General features: G+C 39.5%; 1 protein-coding gene across 1 annotated transcript in view; it reads left to right on the forward strand.

Moving 5' to 3' along the window:
• hlcs (holocarboxylase synthetase (biotin-(proprionyl-CoA-carboxylase (ATP-hydrolysing)) ligase)) overlaps positions 1–22479 on the forward strand; it is a 38728-nt gene extending 16249 nt beyond the window's left edge. Inside the window, exons 7-11 of the mRNA XM_041233165.1 lie at positions 17239–17306; positions 17886–18046; positions 19635–19749; positions 20152–20365; positions 21509–22479. Coding sequence (XP_041089099.1) covers positions 17239–17306; positions 17886–18046; positions 19635–19749; positions 20152–20365; positions 21509–21680 — 730 coding nt within the window. The 3' untranslated portion in view covers positions 21681–22479. The remainder of the gene's footprint in view (positions 1–17238; positions 17307–17885; positions 18047–19634; positions 19750–20151; positions 20366–21508) is intronic.
• The last annotated feature ends 1917 nt before the right edge of the window (positions 22480–24396 follow it).

The following is a 24396-nucleotide window of genomic DNA, read 5'->3' on the forward strand; positions in this document are numbered from 1 at the left end:
ACAACTTGTTCTAGTAATTACACAATTAAAACTAGCCTCTCTTGTGGCATTGCATTGTAAAACACAGATTTGATGTTGAAACTGTCTTGGGGATTTCACTTAACAAGTAAAACAGGTTTACTTAATGTACCCTGCTCCATGTCGAGGTGGTGGTGCTTCATCTTCTTCTCCTTAATCTGTTTGGATTATGTATGCTTCAGGCTGACTATATTGCACCAGTAGGGCTCGCACTGGGAGGAGAGAACAGACTCCTGCTTGTACTAGCAGCCTGTTCACAGGAGCCTTCAGTAAGGGTCTGAACAGCAGATAGCACTCCGCCTCTGGAGTGAGTGATGGTAACCCTGCTGCAGTAATGACACTGTGACGAGGGAGAGGGAGAGGGAGAGGAAGGGGGGAGGGAGAACGAACCAGTGTGCTGGGAGGGCAGGCTAGTGGGCTGGAACTCATTTAATGGCTGAATGACCTCACAGCAGTAGAAACAGCCTGCACCTAATAGAGGTCTTTGTCTGCATTTCCACCATCTCACTGGTAACTTGCCATTCAACAGTCAGGATCCAAGAAACAGGTGGAAGCTATTAGACCTGTCATAAAGTTTGAAAAATTGATTCTGGACTCGAGTTGAATTGATTGGAGCTGACAGTGTTGTCATTAAGGTTCTGTGCTAGAAAAAAAAAAAAGCCAAAAAAAAAGATGTCTATAACTTGATTTAAGAGCCCTTGATTATTCGCTTAATTTCCAGATGGCCCACGTTGCTGTTTTACATTCTAATTAAACGTTGTTATTCTTGAAAGTATCTTTTCTGCTCCAAAGAGTTTGGTAAATTTAAACCGTATAATTAAATTACTAGTATATTTATTTATGTATTTATTTAAATATTGTGTATTTGTTTTTAGTCAAAAGAGCCAACTTCCCTTGTATATATAAACTTTTTTTTTGTAATAGTAATTAGTATAAGTGATACATTTTTATAACTCTAGCGGGCATTGTCCTGCAGTGGATAGTTGATCTTCTTTCCTTGGCCTTTCTGACATGCTTTTTGCAAATGTAAGAGAGGGGAGGCTGGTTGTGGACCGGCAACCACACAAGCAAGCTTCTTAACCACTATCCAAAAGAGCCAGTCTCCTCTAGAGGTGTGGTTATAGAGCTGCCGGAACCCCTCTCATCTGGATCGCTAACACAGTGCATTAGACAGCGCTTCTTACACCAAGTTACTTCTTGTAATTTTACCATACCATGAAACAATGCCATGTGAGATCTCAAGAACCAGGAACCTAAGAAGCATGGAAAAACAGCACAGGCGTGCAGGCAAGAGGGTAGCTGGTTAGACTGAGCAATGGAGAAATGTGAGAAACAAATCTCAGTATTGGAGCAAAAGAGCAATTCAGAATAATTGCAAACATCATAAAGCGAGTGCAGTAGCCAGGCACAGTTACCAGAAATGATCAACTTCAGTTCTGTATAATTGGAATTCTATATCTTATTACTTATTTACTGTCTTCTAGCTATAATGTACTTTTAATATAGTTCTATAAATAGGTACAAATGCACACTGTTGTGGGCAAATACAAATATTTAGCAATTAATGTAGAATGCTGTCCCTTGCAGTACATCTGTGTTATTGCTATACTGGCAAAACACGCATCATACACGTAGGAGGAGTCATACGCAAAAATCACTCATTATCATATAATAGACGTATTCCCCCCGCCCCCTACTCAACACGACTCGACCATCATGACAGTAAAAACAGACATAATGAAGCGTCAGCCGCACAAAGAGCACAGCGTGTGGTTTTCACTAACCCTACTGTGCAGAGTCTTTTTTTTTTTTTTCTATGGGTAAATATCGGGACTTTCTTCCTAAGGACAATTGCGGGACATTTGCTCCGACCATATAGGATCTGTTGGCATGTATGGTACTACCAAGCGTCCTTTCCGATCGGGAGGGAGATTTTCAACATTGATTCTTTCACTCTTTGTCACATACCAATTTAGTATATCAGTAGACTTGGATTCATAGTAATAATGTGCTTGTGTGTGCGAGTGGCTTGTTGAGTAATTGAGAGATAGCAGCACACCAGAATGGGTTTCTGAGGATCAGCAGTGATGAAATGCTTGGTTTCCTAATGCACGTTCTGCCAGAGTACGAACAGGAACGGGGTGTGTCAATTAATTACAGAATGTGATGTTTAATTCACCTGTAGGAGAAGAAAAAAACACAAGCAGCACCAAAAGTGTTTTAGCAGAGCACATTTGTCAAGGCATTCTGTACATGTCACCTTCATTCCCTCTGTTCTAATTTTTAAGCTAGATTTCTGAACTTTCATCCAGTCATACCAAACATGAACTCAGTAAGTGTACACATCAGCGCCTTGCAGTCCTATGCATTTAACAGCATGCTGTTGCTTTATGAACGCATCCTTTTTGTCCATCTATGTTCAATTCATAGTAAAATCAGCTGCAGAAGACACACGTTGGTTTGCTGTAACCCACCTAACTCATCAACCCTAGCCCAAATATTTTTCCATGCTCTAGAGTACCAGAATAGTTTTTATTTGCATTCATTTTATTACGATCAGATAAATAACCTGCTGTGCTGTAAGTTTCTCCAAGCATTCCCCCCCCCCCCCCCCCCCCCACCAATTGGGAATTCAATTGGGGACGCATATTTGCGTTGCACTGTGCACTGAAACCCACAGGACCAAGAGGAAATTGTGCACTGAAGCCTGTTCAACACTGATATGCATCCCCACTTCCCTTCAGAAAAATCAGCCTTTTGGAAATTATTTTTTGAAAAAGTTAGTAAGCATGGCAAAAAGATATAGCTACAGAAACCACAAGAGAATTATACAGAACATGGGCAGAAAATTAAATTGTGTGGAAATGTATATAATCTTCAATTTTCAAGCAATAAAACCTTTCCAGCACTGGCTTGAGGATTTCAGACCACTTTGTGAAGGGAAGTGCTTTGGTAAGCATTATGTTAGTGTGCCCTGATAAAGACAGGTTTGTATTGACAGCAGCTCTGGGCTGATAGCTGCCCAGGGAGCCTGTTTGTTTGTCCATTGCATTATCTCTTTGTTTAGTCAGGAACAGCTAATAATACTGAGCTGTGGCTGATGGACCCGTTCCCACAAGGTCAGCACAGAAGGGGAATTTCATTGCTGCTTCTCTGTCATTCATACTGCTATAAGCCCACAAAATGACAAAGAGAGTCTTACAGTATATATGAAAGTGTCAACTCAGTCTTTAATTAACTTTAACTGGGTCTTTTAATTAACCTTAAGTAAGACTCTAAAATATATATATATATATTTTTGTTCTAGTTGTTTGGTTATAGTTTTGTAAAATGAACTTTTCAAAAATAGGAGTTCATTATAGTAGACTGTGTTTCAAAATGTAATCTGAAGTCTAAATAAATAAATAAATAAATAAAGCAATGAAAAATGACAGTGTGCATGTCATTTTTCTACAGTAGAGCCTACTTTTGAAGTGGACTCCACTAATGGGTTTTGAAGGACTGGCCTATTTGGAATACTGTTAATTATTTGTAAAAAATATAATATAGCTGTAAGCTGATTTTCACCCCACTTAAGATACGAGTGGCCAAAAAATGTGGCAAAGCCACTCGTGGTGAATATCGGCTGGTATCATAGAGCATCCTATAGATTATTGTATAGACATATATACATTTTATTAAGTAGTGAATTCTGTAATGCCTGTGGCTGTTTATTTTCAGCCTGTGATTATTGGTTTTGTACAGGTCTATAGGTTGGCTCAGACTGGCATTGTGCATGCGTGGTGTATACCACAGTAAGAGTAAAGTAATGATGCCTTTCCTGCTCTGAGTGTGTTCCGGGTGCATGCAGCACAGCAACTGGTTTTGTCAGTGTTCCCAGCTGTAGCCCTCAAATATGCCACCTTGCAGTCAAATTAGACAAATGTACTTCTTTTATGTTTGAGATATACCTAAGCCTGAGGTGCCGATGGGTATGCAGTTCATTCCAATTATAAAACTTATCTCCAGACAAGGCCAGGAACTGGACTGTATACAATTACAGTTTTATAATGTTAGGTCGTGCTACAGCAGTTACATTCTGTATACCTAACGCTGTACTGTACCTTAGGCTTAGGTATATCTCAGTAGTGCACGAATAGAAAAGTATGATTTTTATTGGCTTATGTTTTAAGATATTATTGCAATAAAATGTTATAGATGTGCAATGCAAAGACTTAATGAAAAACAAGCGACTCTTATTAGTGCCCCCCGCCCTGCCCAGGGCCATATTCACATGGAATAAACCTTAAAATTTGCAGAAGGAGGAGCTTTAGTGAGGGGAAAATGTGCCAATTGTCCTGGCAAAGAACCCACAAATCAGTATTTGTTTGCACAGGGAATCTACAATCAAAACTGACACCGTTTGGTATTAGGGCCTGTTTCCTGTGAAAATATGAGACATGTAAAGACCTACAAAAACTGCAGCAGCAGGTTTGTACATAAAACATAATTGGTCCAATTGACCTTGCCTGCTCAACTTCCAATTATCTCAAATTGTAAGCAGATGGCTAAAGTCCTCATTTCATATTCTTCTAACATCTGGCACTGCATTCTAAAGTAAAAGTTTATGTCTAGAATGAGCAGCATATTAATTAGCTGAATCTGGAGTCAAACGAAAAAACCTGTTTGAGGGCAGTTTAATATTAAGCATTAATGTGTGTTCAGAAAGTAAAGGTGTGTGTGTGTGTGCGAACATGGTAAGGCCCCACTGTTTTAAAACAAGGGAGTCTGTGGTCCAAAATAGACAGGCTATTGCTGTTTTATTTTGTGCAGGTCTTTTAAAACGTCATAGTGGGTCCAGTCAGTTAGTCTTTTGGAGTAAAGATGAATAGATTTGTCGAGGGTAACAGAAGTGTCGCTACTAGTGCTGCCAAGTGAGCATTGAAAAAGAAGGTGAAGTTGTTGTAACCCCTGGGTTGTTCTTTGACGCTGTGATCTCAAACTGTGATCTTGTGACTCCCTCAGTCATTGGCTCTGAATGACACTGTACCCCTTTAATTAAATGACTGCTTTGTTCATCAGCTCTAATAATATACTGGTTTTAATGATATGCACGCTGTAACAAAGATCATCCAAACAAAAATATTTTTTAACTTGTTTAACAGCTGAGTTGCTGCTGTTTACATGACATGAAAAAGATATTTAAATAAATACGTCACGTTGTAACAGAGCACAGCATTAACCCAGGAATAATATCGGAGTGTAAAAGTGAACATGATCCTAGCGCTTTAAATTCCAATGTTTGCATTTTAGATGGTCTGAAATTATAATAAAAAGTTTTAAATTAAATTTAAAATTCAAATTATACATATTAAAAAAAGACCTGTTTCTTATGATTTAAGTAGTACACTCAGTCAGAACTGCATTAATGACATGTTTAAACATCATTTTTTTAAGTGAATAATGACCCAAGTACTGTGTTAAATCACGAAACAGTCAACCATTGATTTGAGTAAAAAAAATATTGTAACAGAGGAGGCAGAAATAGTTGGCAGTAAGAAGGAGCTTGTAAATCAGAGTGTGTGTCTCTTAACTCCACCCCTAGTGGATGCAAGTACCACACAGAACAAATAGGGTAATGGTTCCACAGTGGTGTAGCAGCTGAGAGAAGACGTGTTTGTGAATTCTGTAGAGGCTGCTTGTCTCAGTTGTAAAGAGTCTGTAGGTTTAAAGAGTGTTTCTAAACAGCAACAAGAATACCTTCAGCAACATAGCTGGGATGAAGTCTGTTGTATTTTATGCATTTAAAATGTACACGCACCCGGCAGGAAACCCTCATTAAGTTGCACATCCAGCTTTTTTTCAAGAGGGACCCAGGAAACAAAGTAGGCAAATAAACATTTAGCATGATTGATTCTCACACACATTTTTTTAAAATCGGTGATTGCATATACTTTGAGCAAGAAAGTAATTGTAAAATCAGATGGTTAAATTGACCTGATTCCAGAATTCAGGAGCTCTATACATAAGATGCCTGGCCTGTCTTTCAATATTCAATTTACAGTCAGTGTTCCTTAAAATACAACGCTGATAAACTTCAGTTGGTAAAAAGGATTGCAAGTACCTTGGACCATCACCATGTCTACATTCGTACAGCAGAGAGTTAAAATCTTCTTTTCTCCTAACATGTTTTTTCCAAACTTGTGAGCAACATCTCTATAGCCAATAATAGGCAACTGTACTTGTTATGTTTTCTGAATGGCAGTCAAAGGTTGGGAGCTGAGCTTTAGTATTTTTGTATAAGAGTTCACTATGGTAAAAGCACAGCCGATTGTAAAAGAAACACAGTGAGCAGCTGGTAAAGCTTAGGTAAGCACTGTGAAGCCCAGAGAGGTATGGTAAAGCATGTAAACTGTTAAATGCATAGTGTAACCATGGGAAAGAATACTGCTAAATTGCGTCCTGGCTTTTTGTCTATTGGAGAGGATCTTTCATTGATCTTCTAAATGAAAATGAGAATTTGCGGCCGCTTTTTTAGTCAGTAGGATTAGGTCAAATAATCACATTTACAGATTAGTTTGTACTATATTGATCATGAAAATGTTTGCCTCTTGGTCAATACAAATATGCTTATGATGTTAATTGCAAATCCAGTTTTCAAAATTAACATTGATATCTTGCATAATCTTCAGATTTCCTTATTAGATTTCCATACCTAAACAGCTTTTGCACATTTGAACCTTTTCTTTTTATTAAATGAATAATAATAATAATAATAATAATAATAATAATAATAATAATAATAATAATAATAATAATAATAATAATATTACATTTCCTTTTCTCGTTGAACTATACCAAAACTTGACAACATGATGGTGTTCTTACACTGGCCAGTGTGGTTTGTGATCTATTTTTGCTTTGTTAGGTTTTTCGAACAAGACAAAAACAAAATATCATTCATGTTGTACCGTGCTTTTGGTTCACGGGGCTTGTCAGGAAACATCTGTATGCTGAGAATCTTCTTTGTGATTAAAAATTTAAAAAAAAGAGAAAATAAATCTTTGTGAGTAATTCCTCTTTTGTGGTGGTGTTTGATGCAAGCTCCCTATTGGGGTAGCAGCTTGGCTAATCCCACAGTGAGAACATTCTCAGACTGGTGAGATGTGCCCACTTATATCCACTTGTCATACAGATGGCTTGGATGGTGTCCATTTGTTCTGCAATGACCTCACGATGGATGAGTGACCTTGGTTCTGCCGTCATGGTAAAGGCTATTGAAGGGAAGGGTCCCTGTTGAGCTTCTCTCCATAAGAAAACAAGTGAGAGGTATCTGCTATCTTGACTTAAAAGATGTTTTCTTCTGTTTGGAAGACTAGGCTTGTCCCTTTGTGTAGTAGACCTGCTGCTTTGTTTCCCTTTGTTCAGTACTTGTTGCAATTACCAACAGGATAAAAAGTGTTGTTGGAATCCTTAACCAGCTGAGCTTGGTAACAATGGCCTGTTGTCCATCTTGCATTTGAGGGATCTAGTAAGGGATGTGAAATCAACAACACATAGCAGGGGAGTGGCAAGCAGAAGCAGGTCAGGGTTTAATGGGCCGGTCCATAGAGGAAACCTAGCACACCAAACTGCACCTGTAATCTACAAGATAGCTTGCGTTGCTTTAGCCACAATTGTAGATCCGTGAATAACTGTTTTTGTTTTAATTGAGCCGTTTCATTTTCAGACTCTTTCCAAATGCTTTCCAATGACACTTAGACACTGTACAATCCCATCACTCCCAGGTCATGCAATTACCTGTGAACCTTTGACCTGGATTGACAAATTACCCCCACTTCAATTTTGATTTAAACGGGCATGTGTATACTTTCATCACCCAGTTTCAAGGGGGGTCAACGTGGAAAAAAAAATGTATTTCCATGTTATGTTTTCTAAAAGGACCTTCAAAGTAAATCAAAGAATATTCTGTATTGCAGTTTGCACTGAAATATATTGTTGTTATTATTATAATTGTATATTATAAATATTATAAATATATATTGTTTGCTGGTTTAAACTGTTTGTTAAAATATCTTCTCAGCTGCTGTCTTGTTGGTTGGCATTATGGGAATGAATACCTGTTACATGGTACAAAGGTGAAAGGTTCTCCTTATTTGTAGTCTTGTTTTTGGAGTAAAATGTTCTACTGCTTTGCTCTTTTTTTTTTTTTCTCACCCTCACCATCACCTGTTTTAATCTGCTTCTTGGTCAAGATACGAAGCTGCAGTGCTCCGCTGTGTGAACGCTGAGATGTCGTTGGCATGCTGCGTGTTTTATGATACAGAGATTTTACTTGACAACCTTCATTATGTTATTGTTGTCTCTTAAACATGTAACGAGAGGAGGATTAGGCATGGGACAGAGCAGAACCTCAAAGTTACAAACCCAACACTAAAAACTACCCGGGCAACTGAGCACACCACTTTGAACTGGAAACTACTTTAAAAGATTCAACATTTTATGACGCTACAAATGTTTCCAGTTAAATGCAGCTGTCCTGGCTTTATTACAGTAGACTACATGAGATGACATTTTAGAAAAGAGTGACATAATTAGTCAGAGTTTTGGAGAGTTCTATGAACAGGTTTGCACTGGCTGGAGGGTAATGTTTTATCCCTTTCATTTAAATTTTAATTTAACTGTGGTAGCCCGGTTGGACATTCCAAAACCCCTGGTCAGAAATTATTTGCTTTTAAACTGGTCATGCTGGTTCAGAAAAAGGAAACAGTCACTATAACTGGTCCCTTTACTGTAAATGTGCATATCATAATGAGTTGCTGTCTACACTTTCAAGACGAGTTGCATGTGAACCTGTTGTGTACACCTGTTGGGCTCCCAGAGTGGAAACCAGTAAATTTTTGCACCAGTTACCAACTCTTGCTGGTCCCCAGTTCATCACACTTTGCCAGAACTTTCGCAAGGAAAAGCGGCTTAAGGTGTAGCATCTCCTGTCCATCTGGGTTCCTTAGCAATCAGTCCTGTAGAGTTAGCAAACTGGAACCCCACTGTCTCCTGCTTCCCACTCCTCAGCTCCGAATACTAGGCTACCCTGCCTTTCATTCCCTGCTGAGCTGAGTTAATCCAGCACAGCTGAGCCTTGGAAGATTAATAAGCTTCGAGTCCTGTGTGATTGTCCAAGTGTGTGTGAACTACTTCCCTGTCCCTCTCTTTTTAACAAGATGTACTGTCCATGTAAGCCTTTTCACAGCCTTGAGCAGCTTGCATTCAGCCACAGTTTGAACACTTCCATGGAGAAAGGTATCCGTAGGTGCCCTGTTTCATTTTTACTCTGTTTTAACTGCACTGTGATTTTTTTTTTTTGTTTTGTGCTTGATTGTGCCAGCTCTGTAACCGCACTGCTGTGTCTTACAAGAGGGGGCATCGTAATATGAGGTTGCGTGGTACAGCAAAACCCTCTTTTTGATGGCCAGACTCATTCGTTAGACGGCCTGTTTTTGTTCATTTAAGTCCGTGGCAGTTTACACCTAATAAACAAACCGGTTAGAACCTCTCAATTCTAACAGCCTCACATTTTTCTACCAACTTAAGTAACAAACAGGCATTTGTCATGCAATGAGGCTGTTCAATTCTAAGACTCGCTGTCTGCGCCCAATAAAGGGGGGATTGGAGGGGGGGGGGGGGAGACCGCCTTTGATACATTGCACTTGCTGTGAAAATCAACTACTGTGAGGATCTAATTGCTAATTGTGTGCCTTTTTCTTGGCATTGTCGAGATTCTTTTAATGCATTTTTAGTTTCTCAGTCCAGGACGACCTCTATCCTTCTCATTGCATGTGCTTTCAAAATGAGATTAACTTCTAGAGGAATGCATTAGCCCAAGCTGCAGAGCCAGCCCAGTCTTCTCTGGCCTTATAGATTGCTCTTCACTTCAGCCCCCCCATCTCTCTTTTATTGACGGCTTCTCATTGAGCGGCTAAGAGTATTAGCGTGTTTAGGAGTGAGCTGTTTTGTGTGATCCAAGGCTGATCTCATATTTGCGTTTCAGAAATTAATTCAACACTTCTTTGCATGTTAATCCACCCTGGATTGATTTTGGTGAGGTCAGATCGGCAGAGAGCGCGGAAAGAGGAAATAATAATAATAATAAAAAAAAAAACCTCCACTAAAAGCATCTCGTTTTGATTTAGAAATAGACACCCTTGTTTTCCTGGCAGCAGCAGAGCCAGGTGGATTATGGGTTGAAGTTCTGATTTTTGTCTGGTTTTGTTATTTTAAAGTTTTGGGGTTTTTAAAAAGTTTTTTGGAGAACGGGTTGATTGGGCTGTGTTGTTTTTTTTTTTTTTTTTTTTTTTTTTAAGTGTGGAATATGTTCTGTTTTGATCATTCTCTTAAGTAAGATATAGAGCATCAAAACCTTTACATTTTAATGCACTGCCAATAAACCAATTAAAAAGGAAATAGGCCTGTAGCTTGTTTCTATACAGGCTGCAGATCATGAAATGAAACGGTTTTAGCAAGGAGTTGGTGACTGTTTGACGCAAATAGTTCAAATAGTGCAACTAACAAAGGTAGTAGTAGTAGTAGTAGTAGTACCATTAATGATCCTTCCGCAGGTTCACCAAGGATGCAAGCGGCCCTGGCAGGCCGATCCGAGGACCTCACTAAACCATCCAAACAGTAATAACAACCAGTGGTGTGTACAAAGGGCAGGGACTTAATCAATGCAGGCTTATGACCCGCACCTGCTGGGAATTCAGTAATAATAATAATAATAATAATAATAATAATACATGTCTCCAGGTGTTGATTCAGGCAGGGGTGAAATTCCAGGTGTAGGCTGGTATAAGTTTATGTGTTCTCTTCAGTGGAGCCGGCCGGGTTCATGAAGTGTTTAACAAGATTTCTCTGTTCAATGTTATTTATTTCCTTGGCACAGTTTTGTTGCTTTTGGTTATAGCATTAGAATACAGAGCTCAAAGACACTTGCTCAATATCACATGGTAACGATCTCTCGCCATAGTTCCAAGACACAGCCTAACTCAAAACAGTTCAGCAGCCACATCACAATGTGCATGTCTTCCAGTTAAAGCTACAGTAGCATTAGCTGCACAGTAAAAAACAGAGTACCAACCAATCACTTTTTTTCATGTATTAATTCTATACTATTAACATTAATAAAATAATCTGAACAGTGCAAACACTGTAGCCTGGCCAAAATAATTTCCAACATTACACAGGCATTATTGCAGATGGAGCATTAATCATTAATGCATAGAGCAACTACTTCTAGGCTGTTTTTTTCATGTGAGCCATGATATTACACCTCGGGCATTATTTGCACATGGTTATTAAAAACCGGAAATTAGTGGTAAAAATTTTACTTTCTGCAAGGTTGCGGAGGTGGGGCGATCGTTTAAGCGGTGTGTTGACTCTGCAGAATCTGATATATTTCTCTCTCTCTCTCTCTCTCATATATATATATATATATATATATATATATATATATATATATATATATATATATATATATATATATATATATATATATATATATATATATATATATATATATATATATATATATATATATATATATATATATATATATATATATATATATATATATATATATATATATATATATAGATAGATATATAGATGAGAGAGAGAGAGCTATAGCTGCAGTAGGTATGTGTATATAGATAGATAGATAGATAGATAGATAGATCATATCCCTGCACACTTGTTGTCATCATATCTTGTGAAATTCTCCCTTAGCAACAGGAAAGAACTGTTACCTGGGGCGGTCAGGGATCTTGGATATTGCATCCCAAATACAGAGAAGGTAATGAAGAAATTGCACCCGACCGAGGGGGAAAAAACACCCAAGTCAGAGATTCTTTATTCATATGTCAGAGCAGTCTAATCAGTGCAATACAATGAGTTTGTATAATAATGCCCTTGGCCACTGTTGTCTGCACTAACTAACTTTCTTTCATTTTTTTTTTTCTTTGGGTTTGAAGTCAATTATTTGTATAAGTGGAGGTGACAGGAAGCCATAGTTTCCGTGGTAACTGGCTCTGTATGTAAACACACACACCTCCTTATTTGGTTCTGTTACCTCACTTTCCACCACTCCCCTTATTTGGACAATGGTGTTCTTGGGAAATGTCCTTCCTTTAAGACCACTTATAAGCCTTCTCCTGTCCCATAACCTTTTTATTGAAGTATCAAATACTGTTCATGAAAATAGATATTTTGCTTGCACGCACGCCCCACTCCAGTTTAACAGACAAATTCACTGAGCATCTTGGTTGTTTATCAGGTTTCAATATAAATTAGAACGAAACCTTCAGATAATGTGGCTTTATATATACTAATGCTGGGACAAACTTGGGTTTCTCTTGTTTGAATAGATCCATGTTTCAAAATGCTCTAGTCTTATAATAATAATAACAAAATGTGTATTTTATTCACCTGAAAAACAACACAGAGGTCAGTCCATCAGTGTCATTGCAGGACTTATTTGTGAGTCTACTTTGTGTTTGTATTGTCCGTTCGATTTTGAATCCAGACTTGCTTCAAAATACTCCCCTTACATGCTGCAAGTTACATTCGTTGTGTGTGTCAGGCCACACTAACACTATAAGTATGCTCTTCATTAATCATTGCAGAAGCTTGTTTGCTGGGCTGGGACTGTAGCAGTGTTACACGGTGCTTCCTTCTTCATTTGCAGTCAGAGCTCTTATAAAGTACAGTGTAGTACACAATAGCTGTCAACCTGGCCCAAGAGTGAATTATTGAAATAAGGAGGGAGCGTGCTGTATTATTGAATTATTAAGAGATTTTAATTATTATAAAAAAGTGGTTACACTGGTGGTGACTGCACTGTACTGATGGTCAGCACTATGTCCTCACTGATCATGGCATTACTTTTAATCTTTGATTTTTTTCCTCTTCTTTTTTTTTTTTTTCTTATACCCTAGGCAACAGTCGGTTGTATCATAACCTCCCTTAGGTGCGCTCGATTTCGACGGCTCGCAAGTATACTAGCGGTTTGAGAAGGAGGTCATGGCTGGCCCTCCTTGCCTTGTTAGGCACTGATGTTCTTATTAAAAGTTCATTTATTTGGTTGAAGGACTCCAGAGGACCAGCTGGGCCCCCTGCCTGCACTCATCAGGGCTTGATTTGCAAAGGAGGTGCCGTCATCACGAACAAGTGCACAGGGTTCTCCGGTGGTCCTGCCAGACAGTACAAGCTCTCAATTAGCAGCAGCGTTCAATCAGGCTGCTTAACCCGCCACAGAGCTGGGAGGTCATGTTCCTGCCGGCTGCACAGCCTGTATAGAGACAGAAACAGGAACCCGGGAGCAACTGGTATCACTGATTCTTTGCTGTTATTGTTAGTCTGGCCAAGAAATGTATGAGTGAAGGGTTGGGATCGATCTTTTTGTTACACGCAGTAAAAAAAAAAATACCAGTTGTTTTTTGTGAAAAGAAAGGCACAGTGTCCTTTTTTTGTGAAGCTTGTTATTTTCTTAACTCATTCCCCTCTTTTATAAACTCGGTGTGCAAAAGTAAAATATATTCCATTTAAAAAAACAAAAGAAAAAGATGAGGTGTTGCATGGTCAATACTAGAGTGCTAAAGCAGCATTGTATAATCATTGTGACAGATTGTTGTCTAAAAAAAGAAAAGGAAGAAGAGTTAAGGATTTGAATATGTACACACAAAACTGCCTTTCACTAATGCAAACGGCGGACTTGTTGCTTCACAATCTTGAAGCCCTCTGACAGTATACCTCGCAGGTTTTATGTTTTTTGTGCATTTTTCCATTTTAAACACATCGTGGCAGCTTCTTGGCGACAAAGCAGATGTGTCCTTTTTCGTGAATTTGAGAAGTACAATTCTGAATTTCTGAAATAAGCATATCAAGTTTTTTTTTTTTTCTCTCTCTCTGTAGGTCCAAGTGCATTTTTTAAAAACATGTAATTAACATCTCCATGGAATCCTCCAGTCTTGTCCCTCAGTCCACCGTCCTTCACACAATTGTCCTCTAGAGTACATGGAGGCATACGTTGTTACTTAAACAGACATCCATTTAAGGACAGTATGTCTACTCATTTGTGGGCGTCTGGAAGGGTGATGGTCCATTTAAAAAGGCAACCAGGCGTTTTCACCAGCGTTTTCCTCTTAAAACCAGATGGTCGCAGACTTTTTGCCAGTGCTGTACTCAGACCTAGTCCCTCAGGCTGCATCCAGTAGCCATACCATCTTGGAATCTGATCATCTCCTCGCTGCAAAGCTAAGCAAGGTTTTAGCTGGTCTGTGTGTTGATGGGTACATTGCAGGAGGTTTGGGTAGTGCAGTGAGTAGTGTTGGATGCTGAGTAGGGGGCACTTTATCCCTTGGGGGTGGGTAAAGGCATTACCAATCCAAAAGTCCCCTACCCCTACATGCAGTAAACCGTATGCAGGGATGAAAATCAGACTCCTATTGCAGAACAGTTTCCCTCATCCCAGGTATTAATAAATAAGAGCTTGATTAACCACACTGTATAGGCAACAAGCGCATGTGCATCTTATTAAACACCCAGTAAAACCAGGAATGGATGAAAAGCTATCGAACTTGTGCCTTACATAGTAAGAAAAGTTTCTGGAGGTGGTGAAGATGCCTAGTTGTTTAGTTTTATTCCATGTGGTGGATGACGTAGACAAATAACATTCGCTTCCTTTTATAGCATGTTCCTAAGGGCTTTACAACTGGAAATAATTTGTTAACTCAAGTTACTGACACAAGAGTTTTGAGTAACCCCTGTTGGTCCGAATTGAGCTTGAAAGACCCATTTTGAGTGTGTGTCTTTTTTGGCAAATGCTTGTTTTTTTCTTATACTGCTGAAAATTCCAGAATTCAAATTCTGTTATGCACCTTACAAATCATCTGTGGCTGGACCCTCTCGACCCCCCCCCCGAGTCAGTGGAGAGGTAATTGTTGCAGATCTCCATCTGCCTGCTAATATCTAGTTCAAGGCTGTAACCCTAGAACCTGGGAGCCCCCCCCTCCCCCCACTATTTTCAATGAGGCATGGCAGGGGCTTGTTCACAATACATGTACAGTTACTATTATTTTTACAGGCTGTACCCCCCCACCCCCCCAGACAGGGTCAGCCAACATTTACATAACTTAAACAAAAATGTAACAGTGTTGATATTGAAGAAGTAGGCATGGCTTAATCTTGCACAATGTCTGCCTGCACCGAGGGTAGTTGTTTTTTTAGCCTTCATTAGAATTAAACTTTTCCACCTGGCAGAAGTTTTAACAAGATGTTAACTAAGAACAGCACGTTGGATGTGAAAGTAGGTATCGGTTTTGGCTGTGATGAGAATGTGCCGAGTTTCAAGATCTCATTTGAATTAAAGTTGCACCATATGGTTTTAAGAATCAATTTTTACATATTCAAGATTCAAAATATTATCTGATTTGTTATTTCTTATAAAATATTATTATTATTATTTTAATACAAAAACACTATTGCTTCCTTGAGCTAAAACCTTTTCCCCTGACAAATAATTAACTTCGAAGTGCCTCTCTTCAAAATGAACCCTCCTTCTTCACTTCCCCTGGTCTGTGTGCCTGCTGTCATCAGCAAGTGCAGTACCGCCTGTAGCAGTAGGTGTCTCTGTTGCGTAGAGGACAAAACTGCCAAGCTTCACTGAACATATAGTCAGCTAAATGCAGTGACACCACAGGGATGTTATCCCAGCAAACTCTTGAGAAATGAGATGCCACACCCACAGTAGAGAAGCATTTGCATCTTAAAGTTAACTATTGATCAGTTTAATGTGTTTTTTTTTTAAATGGACTGTTTGCTAGGATTCCCAGAATTCGGTTTTCTTATACTGCAATGTACTGAAGTTCAAAAGGTCAAGCAGCAGATTTTGTGATGTTAATATTTAACTTGTTTGGATTTACAGAGTCAAAGAGCCTGAAGAACGTTTTAGTTGGTTCCTGGAAAAATCCTGAGACCAGTTTCAGAAGAAACATATTAACCAGGAAAGAGCTAATGGGGAAAAAATAGATAGATAGATAGAAATGTAACAAATTTTAATTATTTTTTGGTATAAAATAAATCTTTCAAGCTGTCAAGAGCACTGATCACGTGTAGAATTGATTTAAAGCTGAAAATAAAGGACAAGTAATAATTATTAAAAGTTGATATCCACCTTTGAAACTTTTTAGATGTTTTCCTTGGTTATCACAGAGCTAAGCAATGTAACTTGCAACCCTCCTACTGCTGCAAGTGCTAGCTAAAGCATGGCGGTGCATTTCAAAGAGTCTGTCAGTCCCATGCAGGTGAGGGGGGGAGCCTGTGTCTCTCCCTGCAGTTAACTAAACTACGGAAGAATGTGCAAGATTAAGCAGTGCCAGGGAATCCTGTCTTTGTGTAAAAACTGTACCACTTTGTGCCACAGCTTTGAGAAACCTTCCACAGATTTTATTGTAATTTATAGCCTAGGAGTGTCTGACTGTTGAAACGTCCATGCTCCTGCTTCGTCTATTGGATTTGCAAACCCCTGCAGTTAATGTATGCTGACATGAAGGTCGAGTGGGCAGTTGTTGTTTTTTTTTTTTTTTTTTTTTCAGTATATGTTTTTATTTGACTACTGCAATGCAATATGAATCCTTTCACCCCGAGGTTTCCAGTTCAATTACAGCCTGGGTCAGTAAAAGTGAAGTGTGTTGGTGGCAATTGAAACAAGCCCCTGTGTGTTTTTTTTTTTTTTTTTGGAGCACGGAATATGCATAAGGAAATGCAACATGTGCTGTGTATTATAACAGCAGCCAAAGAGTCCCTCTTCATACTGAATGGGCCGCGTTATGATCCTTTTTCTTTTTTTTTTTGCAGTGTTCTGTCTTGCGAGCTGTGTCAGGTGGATGTGATACTTTTTCACTGGTTTTATTTGGAGACAAAAAAGCCTAATACGCAAAATGATTCGGTGTGGAAAACTGACACCCCATGTATGTGTTTTTGCCCGCTCAGATTGCGCAGGTGGTGGTACACCTGAGTCTGCTTCTATATTTGCTTTAAGGATTAAATGATTTACCGTAAGGCAAGTTCTTGACATCATAAATAGTGAATACAAACACCAAGAGCCCTCCCCTCCCTCCACCTTTACAATTTCTCCAGATTTTTTCCCCTCTCTCGTTCTAACTGATCGCTTTTTCCCACAATTCACAGGCTGATGCTTCGGTTGCCACAGGAAATGGGGTTAATAGCTATAGCAGGCCGGCAGACACAAGGCAAAGGTCAGTAGTTCCAATCAGCAGGTTCTCTTTTCTGTTTCTTTTTCGGCTGCTGTTAACCTCTGGGCATTAAATGCTTCAGGTTATTAGTCCTCCTTGCATACCAGGCTTTTTAAAAATCTGTCCCTGCTTAACATACCGAAGAAATTTCAATTCACTGCTGTTCTTATGTGTCTCTTATTTTCATCCGTGATTTGATCTGGATTGCAAAGTTGCTGCAGGAATACAAAGTGTTGTTGTGTCAAGATGTGTGGTATTAAACTGTTCTGCAACTTATAATTTTACCCCCATGTAGAGGATCAAAAACCACACGCTGTTTAAGTGTATATGAAAAGTGTTAATTAAAGCAAATTAAGGACCGGTCTGATACGGATAAGGCCATGTAATCATACTCCCAACTTTTATTTACTTTGATTTATGTGAAGAGTTGTTACAATGAGAAAACAAAAACTGGGGCGGGCCTAGGAGAGCACCTTGCATTAGATTGCTGGTTTATTTAGTTATAGTTTTTCTTTAAAAAAAGATCGCTGTGCTTATCAGTTTGTGCAGCCCCAATTTCAGACTGTGTGTGTGTGTTCCCAGGCCGAGGTGGGAATGCATGGCTCAGTCCTCTGGGATGTGCCATGTTCACACTGCATGTGCGGGTCCCAGTGCAGTCCCCACTGGGGCAGAGAATTCCTTTCCTTCAGCATTTGGTGGCTCTGGCAGTGGTGGAGGCAGTCCGGACCCTGCCTGGGTATCAGGTAGGTCTCTGTCATTTTATTCCTGTGGTCAATCATTTATCAGAAAAGCTGCATCCAACCAAGCATGCTGCAAAATAGAATAAATGCATTTAACCAGGTTCTAGTATGCAGCTGTTAAGTATCAAAGGGTTGGTTTCACAGATCCCAATTGGCACTGATCTTGAACTACTCTACCTAATAATACATTAGTAAATCCAGGATTAGTGCCCGACGGGGTCTGTGAAACCAGTGGAAAGTCATGCAACTGAGTCCACTCCCAATGAGCTACAGCTTCAACTCGCCATGCTGTAACTGTAACTAATGGTGAGCATAAAGAAGAAAAACGAACATAAAGCCTGTAAAGTTGGTCCTGTGATTAATCTTCAATAATATTCTACTCTGTGTTTTGTGTCTTTGTTTTTTCGTTGTTTTATATTATTCTGTGCCTCCTATATGTGTCCTGTGTGTTAGACATGCATTTCATTGTTGGGACTCTGTTTTTGCGTCACGCTAAAGTGGAAACGTGTTGCCAGACCAAATTTCCGATCTCAGCCTCTACCCTTAACCAGGCATTTCAGTGTCAGTGTTGCCCTGCTGGCTGCCGTGCCGCACACGTCTTGCAGGCAGTTTCTCTTTGCAGTTGCAGTTGATCTTCTCTCTTGTTGCGACTCGTCTAGAGGCACATCCAAACTCATACTCGCACATACAGTACACAGATGGGGAAGCTGGGAGAACTTGCCCCTGAGATTGCGGTGGGCGGTTGGTGACATGAGTATATAACTGAGGTAGCTCCGTCATTATGTGCCATGAGGAGGCTTTTAAAAAAATAATAAGAAATCAACACAGCTTGGTTTCCCACTGCTTGATGAGCAGCATCCACTGCTGCTGAGGGACTGTGTTTAGCACCCTGCTCTCGTGAGACTGGCTGAAGCATGGCTGGGGCTTTCACAGCACACTGTAGGGGAAGTATTACATCATGTGAAAAAAATAACACATTTCAAGTAAATATATTTTATTTTTTTGGGAAAATTAAAAGCTGATGCCTTTAGAAAATGTTTTATGAGTTCCCTTGGTTCTGTTACATTATTATTATTATTATTAATAATAATAATAATAATAATAATAATAATTTAAAATAAATAAATAAGAGTACAGCAATTCTAGGTGATGCAAAACTTTTGGCTGTAGCTGTAGGTTTAAGATGTGAGCAAAAGGAAAAAAGCAGCGTTGCCACTACAAACAGAGCTACAGAAGGAGTAGAGCATGCCCAGAAACCGACTAAATACATGGAAATCGTGCAAGAGCCTCAGAAATACACGCTGCATGCACGGCAGTGCTGGTCCCCTGGGGTCCTTGTGTAACCGTGGACCTTACACTTGGCATAAGGTTCCTCACACTTCATCACTGAGGTTGGAGAGCAATAAATAAGTAATATGCAAAAATGAAGCGAGTGCTGCTCTGCGATTTGTCAGCATAGCTGCTCTAGGCTGAAGGAAGTGGATTTTTTTAACCTACAGCAAAGAGGAATCATTGGGATTCTCTTCAGACGCAGCCAGGGCCCATCATTGAGCTGGGTGACCTCCTCTACTCTACTATTTGTGTTTTGTAGGATATCGACCTTCGAGTGAAGTGGCCAAATGATATTTACTACAGCGCCCTGATGAAACTGGGGGGTGTTCTGGTCACCACGACGCTGATGGGCGACACATTTCATGCGCTTGTTGGTAAGTTGAAAGTCTGACTCACACCATTTTTGGTTTTAGCTTCAGCCTCTTGCAAAGTCATTTTCCTTATGCTTTCAATTTAGTGACGATTTAGTGCTAAGCTAGCTGTTATCTGATGTATATTAAAATATAATTTTAGTACATGTTATTTGCTTATTTTCCTCCTCATTTATGACCTTATGTCCCCATGCGTAGCCTATGCATTTACCCTGGATTGCCATGTGTTTTACGTTGTTTATCATGTGGGATGTACTGTGTCATGCTTTCATTAGGCTTCACCACACATTTCTTTGCATTTACCATGATATTAAACAACATTGCACTTGCATCAGGATAGAGCAACTGTAAAGAGGTTAAGAGGTTCTCTAGCAGTCACTGAATAAATGACGAGGTTTCTTTCAGGCTGCGGCTTCAATGTGAGTAACAGCAACCCCACAGTTTGCATCAATGACCTGATAGTGCAGTACAACAAGGAGAATGGGAGCGCTCTGAAAGCCCTGAGCACAACCCAGCTGATTGGCTGCAGTGTCACTGTGCTGGAGAGTCTGATCGATGCCTTCCAGGAGAAGGGAGTCGCCGGGGTTCTGCCCCTCTACTACAAGAGATGGGTGCACAGGTACCATTAGCACTACAGTACTATTTTATACAAGACCTCTTTGCCATTATAAAAGTTTATCTCAGTATTTTTGCACGGCATTTTTGCAGTTTTCCCATGGTTATACTATACCGTGCATATATGTTTGCCATGTTTATTAATATGTTTACCATACCTCTCTTCTTCACCATGCTTACCTATGCTTTACTATGCTTTTGCTATGATTTATTCTACTTTGCTATGCTTTTACTGTGGTAAACCTTTATAAGGGTGATCACCCACCTTATAGTCTTCCACGGTAAAAGAGAGAGATGTCACACTTAATGTAATGCCATCTTTGTTGGAGAATGTAATGCCTGTGGATGGTGCTGTTCAGAAAGAAGTTCTAGAGCGTACTGTTCCCTTGCCAGTGAGTGACAAACGGCATACGTGCCCATCTAGCTCTTTACCTCTGGGAGAATGGCCTGGTAGCACCTAGTGTTATGGTTCTATATGTAACCCAGACTGGACATGTGTTTAGAGACCCATGGAAACTCACTTAAATTCAATAAAGCAGCCACTAGATGCATTTTTGATTACCAACAGGCAGTAGATAGGGCAGACACCATTAAGATTATCTGGCTAGTCCCCACCTCAGTTTTAAATTCTTATGGCTTTTTGTTCCATAATCACAAATACCGTCCTAAACTCATTGGACAGAGCTCTTTGTCAGACTGGGCTTGTTCTAAGAGGAGTAAACTTATTGGACAGAGCTCTTTGTCAGACTGGGCTTGTTCTAAGAGGAGTAAACTCATTGGACAGAGCTCTTTGTCAGACTGGGCTTGTTCTAAGAGGAGTAAACTCATTGGACAGAGCTCTTTGTCAGACTGGGCTTGTTCTAGGAGTAGTAAACTTATTGGACAGAGCTCTTTGTCAGACTGGGCTTGTTCTAAGAGGAGTAAACTCATTGGACAGAGCTCTTTGTCAGACTGGGCTTGTTCTAGGAGTACTGCAGCTGTAACTTTATATAACTATCAACTTGGTTATGAAAACAAGTTTTAAACCATTTAAATAATTTTGTTTTTCTCTAAAAATTGGCTGTTGCTTCAAAATAAAGCTTTTACATGTGTAAGCGCGTGTTCAGCAAGCTGATTCAGATTTTTTCCCTGTATTCTCCCTGTCCAGTGGTACCCAGGTGCGTCTGTGGAGCGAGCAGGGCCCGCAGGCGTGCGTCGTGGGTCTGGACGACTGCGGCTTCCTGCAGGTTGAGTCTGAGGAGCAGGGCGTTGTCTCTGTGCAGCCTGATGGGAACTCTTTCGACATGCTGAGAAACCTCATCGTCACCAAGCAGCGATAAGGAACAGCGCCGCCTGTCTCAGCACGGGGAGGGAGGGGGGGGGTCACTTTACACTACAGATAATATTAATTTGATTATAACAAGGTGATTGTTCTGCCCCTGTGTTACATGATGTTAAATATATTTCTACATAGGATTTGACACAGGGGTAATATACGAAGGTAATATTTGTAGCATGCAAATGTTCATTTTTTGTGGTTGTTTTTCACACCAAAAAAGCAGGACCAGAATGAACATGAGGCTTGCTTTTACTTAACGCATGTTTTGTTGATTACAAATTTTTGCTGTTTTGCAACAACTGATCCTTGCAGATGTTTCAGGTTAGACTGTAATGATGTTTTAATTTCATTCGGAGATGTGCAGGGTAGTTTTCTGAGTGTGAGTGTTAAATTAGCAATAGAAAATACTAAATACAGCACAACTGCAGCACTTTCATTGAATGCCTTAAGCCAGTTTAAATAATGAATACAGTCTTTGTCCAGGTATTTTAGACTTCCTTTTAAAACTCAAAGTTTACTGAAGGTTTTGGGGATAGACTGTTATTACAATTCCATATCATAATTGACTGTTTATATGCGTTTGATTAATCGATTTAAAAGACAATTTCAAGATTGAAACCCATGGTTTATACATTGCTTAGGCATTGTATACATATACGATTGTAATCAATGTTAAAATATAAAACATAAACCACTTGTCACAGTAAAATTGCATCTTGCATTGCCACATTCCATCTCCTTTGTTCAAAACATTGTTGTAGTTATCTTAACTTTTTCAAATTAAACAGTTCTGTATTTCATTATTTGTAAGTGCTTCCATTTCCAGTTGTAGATTCCTGGTGTTGCTGGGAATTCACGTATACTGTAGCACAACACCTAAGATGTCAAAAAGCTGTGTTTTGGAAAACGTACCAAAACCGAATTGCTTAAAGACGTTTAGATGTTATTGCCATGCAGAGTTAACACAGTTATTGCAAATGTATTCCCGCTAAAATCCCAACACATTGTCAACTGTGAGACACACGTTGTTAAGAGTAAAACTAAGAACCGCTTATGTATGGTAGACAAATGTGTTTGAAGTTAAGGGTGAATATAGTTATAACTCAACCCAGGGCAATTCAGTTGACAGCCTACTCGTCATATACATGTGGTCGGCAGCCATGCAGCATTGTGTACTGGGGGTGTATGGAAAACAAAGTTTAATACTTTTGTAATAATGTTGCAAAATAAATCTCAACTATTACTCGATGATGGGGTTGTGACAAAGGAAATGCTGCTATAACCAGCCTACACATCTGAAGCACTTGGGACCTACATAATCAGTTTGAGATTCTGTAATGTTTGTTATAGGATACAAAACTGTAATTTTAAATGTTTTGGGGAGTAAATGTGATTGTATAACTTTGCCCTGTGCCCTCCAACAATTTAGTCACTTAAGTTAGTCTAGTGTGTCCAGGAACATATAGCAAAGTGGTGGAAAGCATGCCTTTGTGTGGTGTTGCTGTTATCTGTACAAAAGGAAGACGTGCACTAACCACGACACATACTGAAGTGAAGTGGCTGAATACTGCATAGAAACTTTGCTTATTGATTTAAAGACTGTACATTATGCAGTACATGCATGCTTTCCTAAGAAGACAATGCATGTGCAGGGCTGGTACACTGGCCCTGCATACAATTCTATACTTTTTTTAAAAAATGTTTTTTAATAGCCTGCCACATTGCAATCGACCAGACTGTGCTGTACAGATTATGAAAGACCTGCAGTATTGCTTCAGAGGTGTAGTAAACACACATATCTCTGTTAACACCTGAGCCAGGCATTCAGACACACAAAGCTGAGGTTATCCTAATCATATTACATGGAGAGGATTTGTTAACAGTCTCTATTATTATTTTTTTACATTTTCACGACGGGGGGGAACCCATACAGACTTGCATGTGCAGTCGAATGGTTTGTAAACAGCATAGCAGGGAAAAGGTTGTTTTTTTAACAGTACCTGTAATGGAACTTTACTGAGATATTTATTAGAATACAGGTGTGCAGCAAGACAAAAAGAAAAGTGGGATGACCCTGTTTTAAAGCATATGGTCTCTATTGCTGGCAATGAAATGGTTAATTTTTACTGGGTATCACAAGTAATGGAATTTTGCAAAAAGAATTATAGAATACAGCTGTAGCTTAATTTTCTACCAAATGTGTACTGGTAGAAAAGCTTTTTATATACAATACATTAAAATAAATTGAAATGTTTAAAGAACGCCAAGGGTTACCAAACCGGATTCTCACTTCTGCTCGGCTGCACCTCGTCATAGAGCATCTGTGCAGTGAGCTGCTCATCTTTGAGCATATCGAGGGAGGGGAAGGGTTAGTTCCAGAAACAGCTAAGAAAATGTAAGTGTGTGTGATCCTTATTCACAGATTAGCTGCAGAACATCCCTTGTGTGGAATCACTAATGAGAACCATGCTCTTGGTGAACTGCAATGTTGTTATACATCTCTTGTGTAGTGGAAATATTATTGTTTAATTTCCTTTTCCCCAGCTAAAACTAATGAGGTGCGGACAAGCTGAAACGCAGGTGGACGCTGAGGGAGCAGAGCTGTGCTGGAGCACTGTGTGCGTTGGTCTGTCTTGTGCTTTTGGAAATCTGTGTCGGCTTGGCAGAGCACTGGGCTGTTAAATCACACATCATTTGTCTTCAACACTTTAATCTTT

The sequence above is a fragment of the Polyodon spathula genome, chromosome 30 (assembly GCF_017654505.1).
Source record: "Polyodon spathula isolate WHYD16114869_AA chromosome 30, ASM1765450v1, whole genome shotgun sequence".
NCBI classification, from domain to species: Eukaryota; Metazoa; Chordata; class Actinopteri; order Acipenseriformes; family Polyodontidae; genus Polyodon; species Polyodon spathula.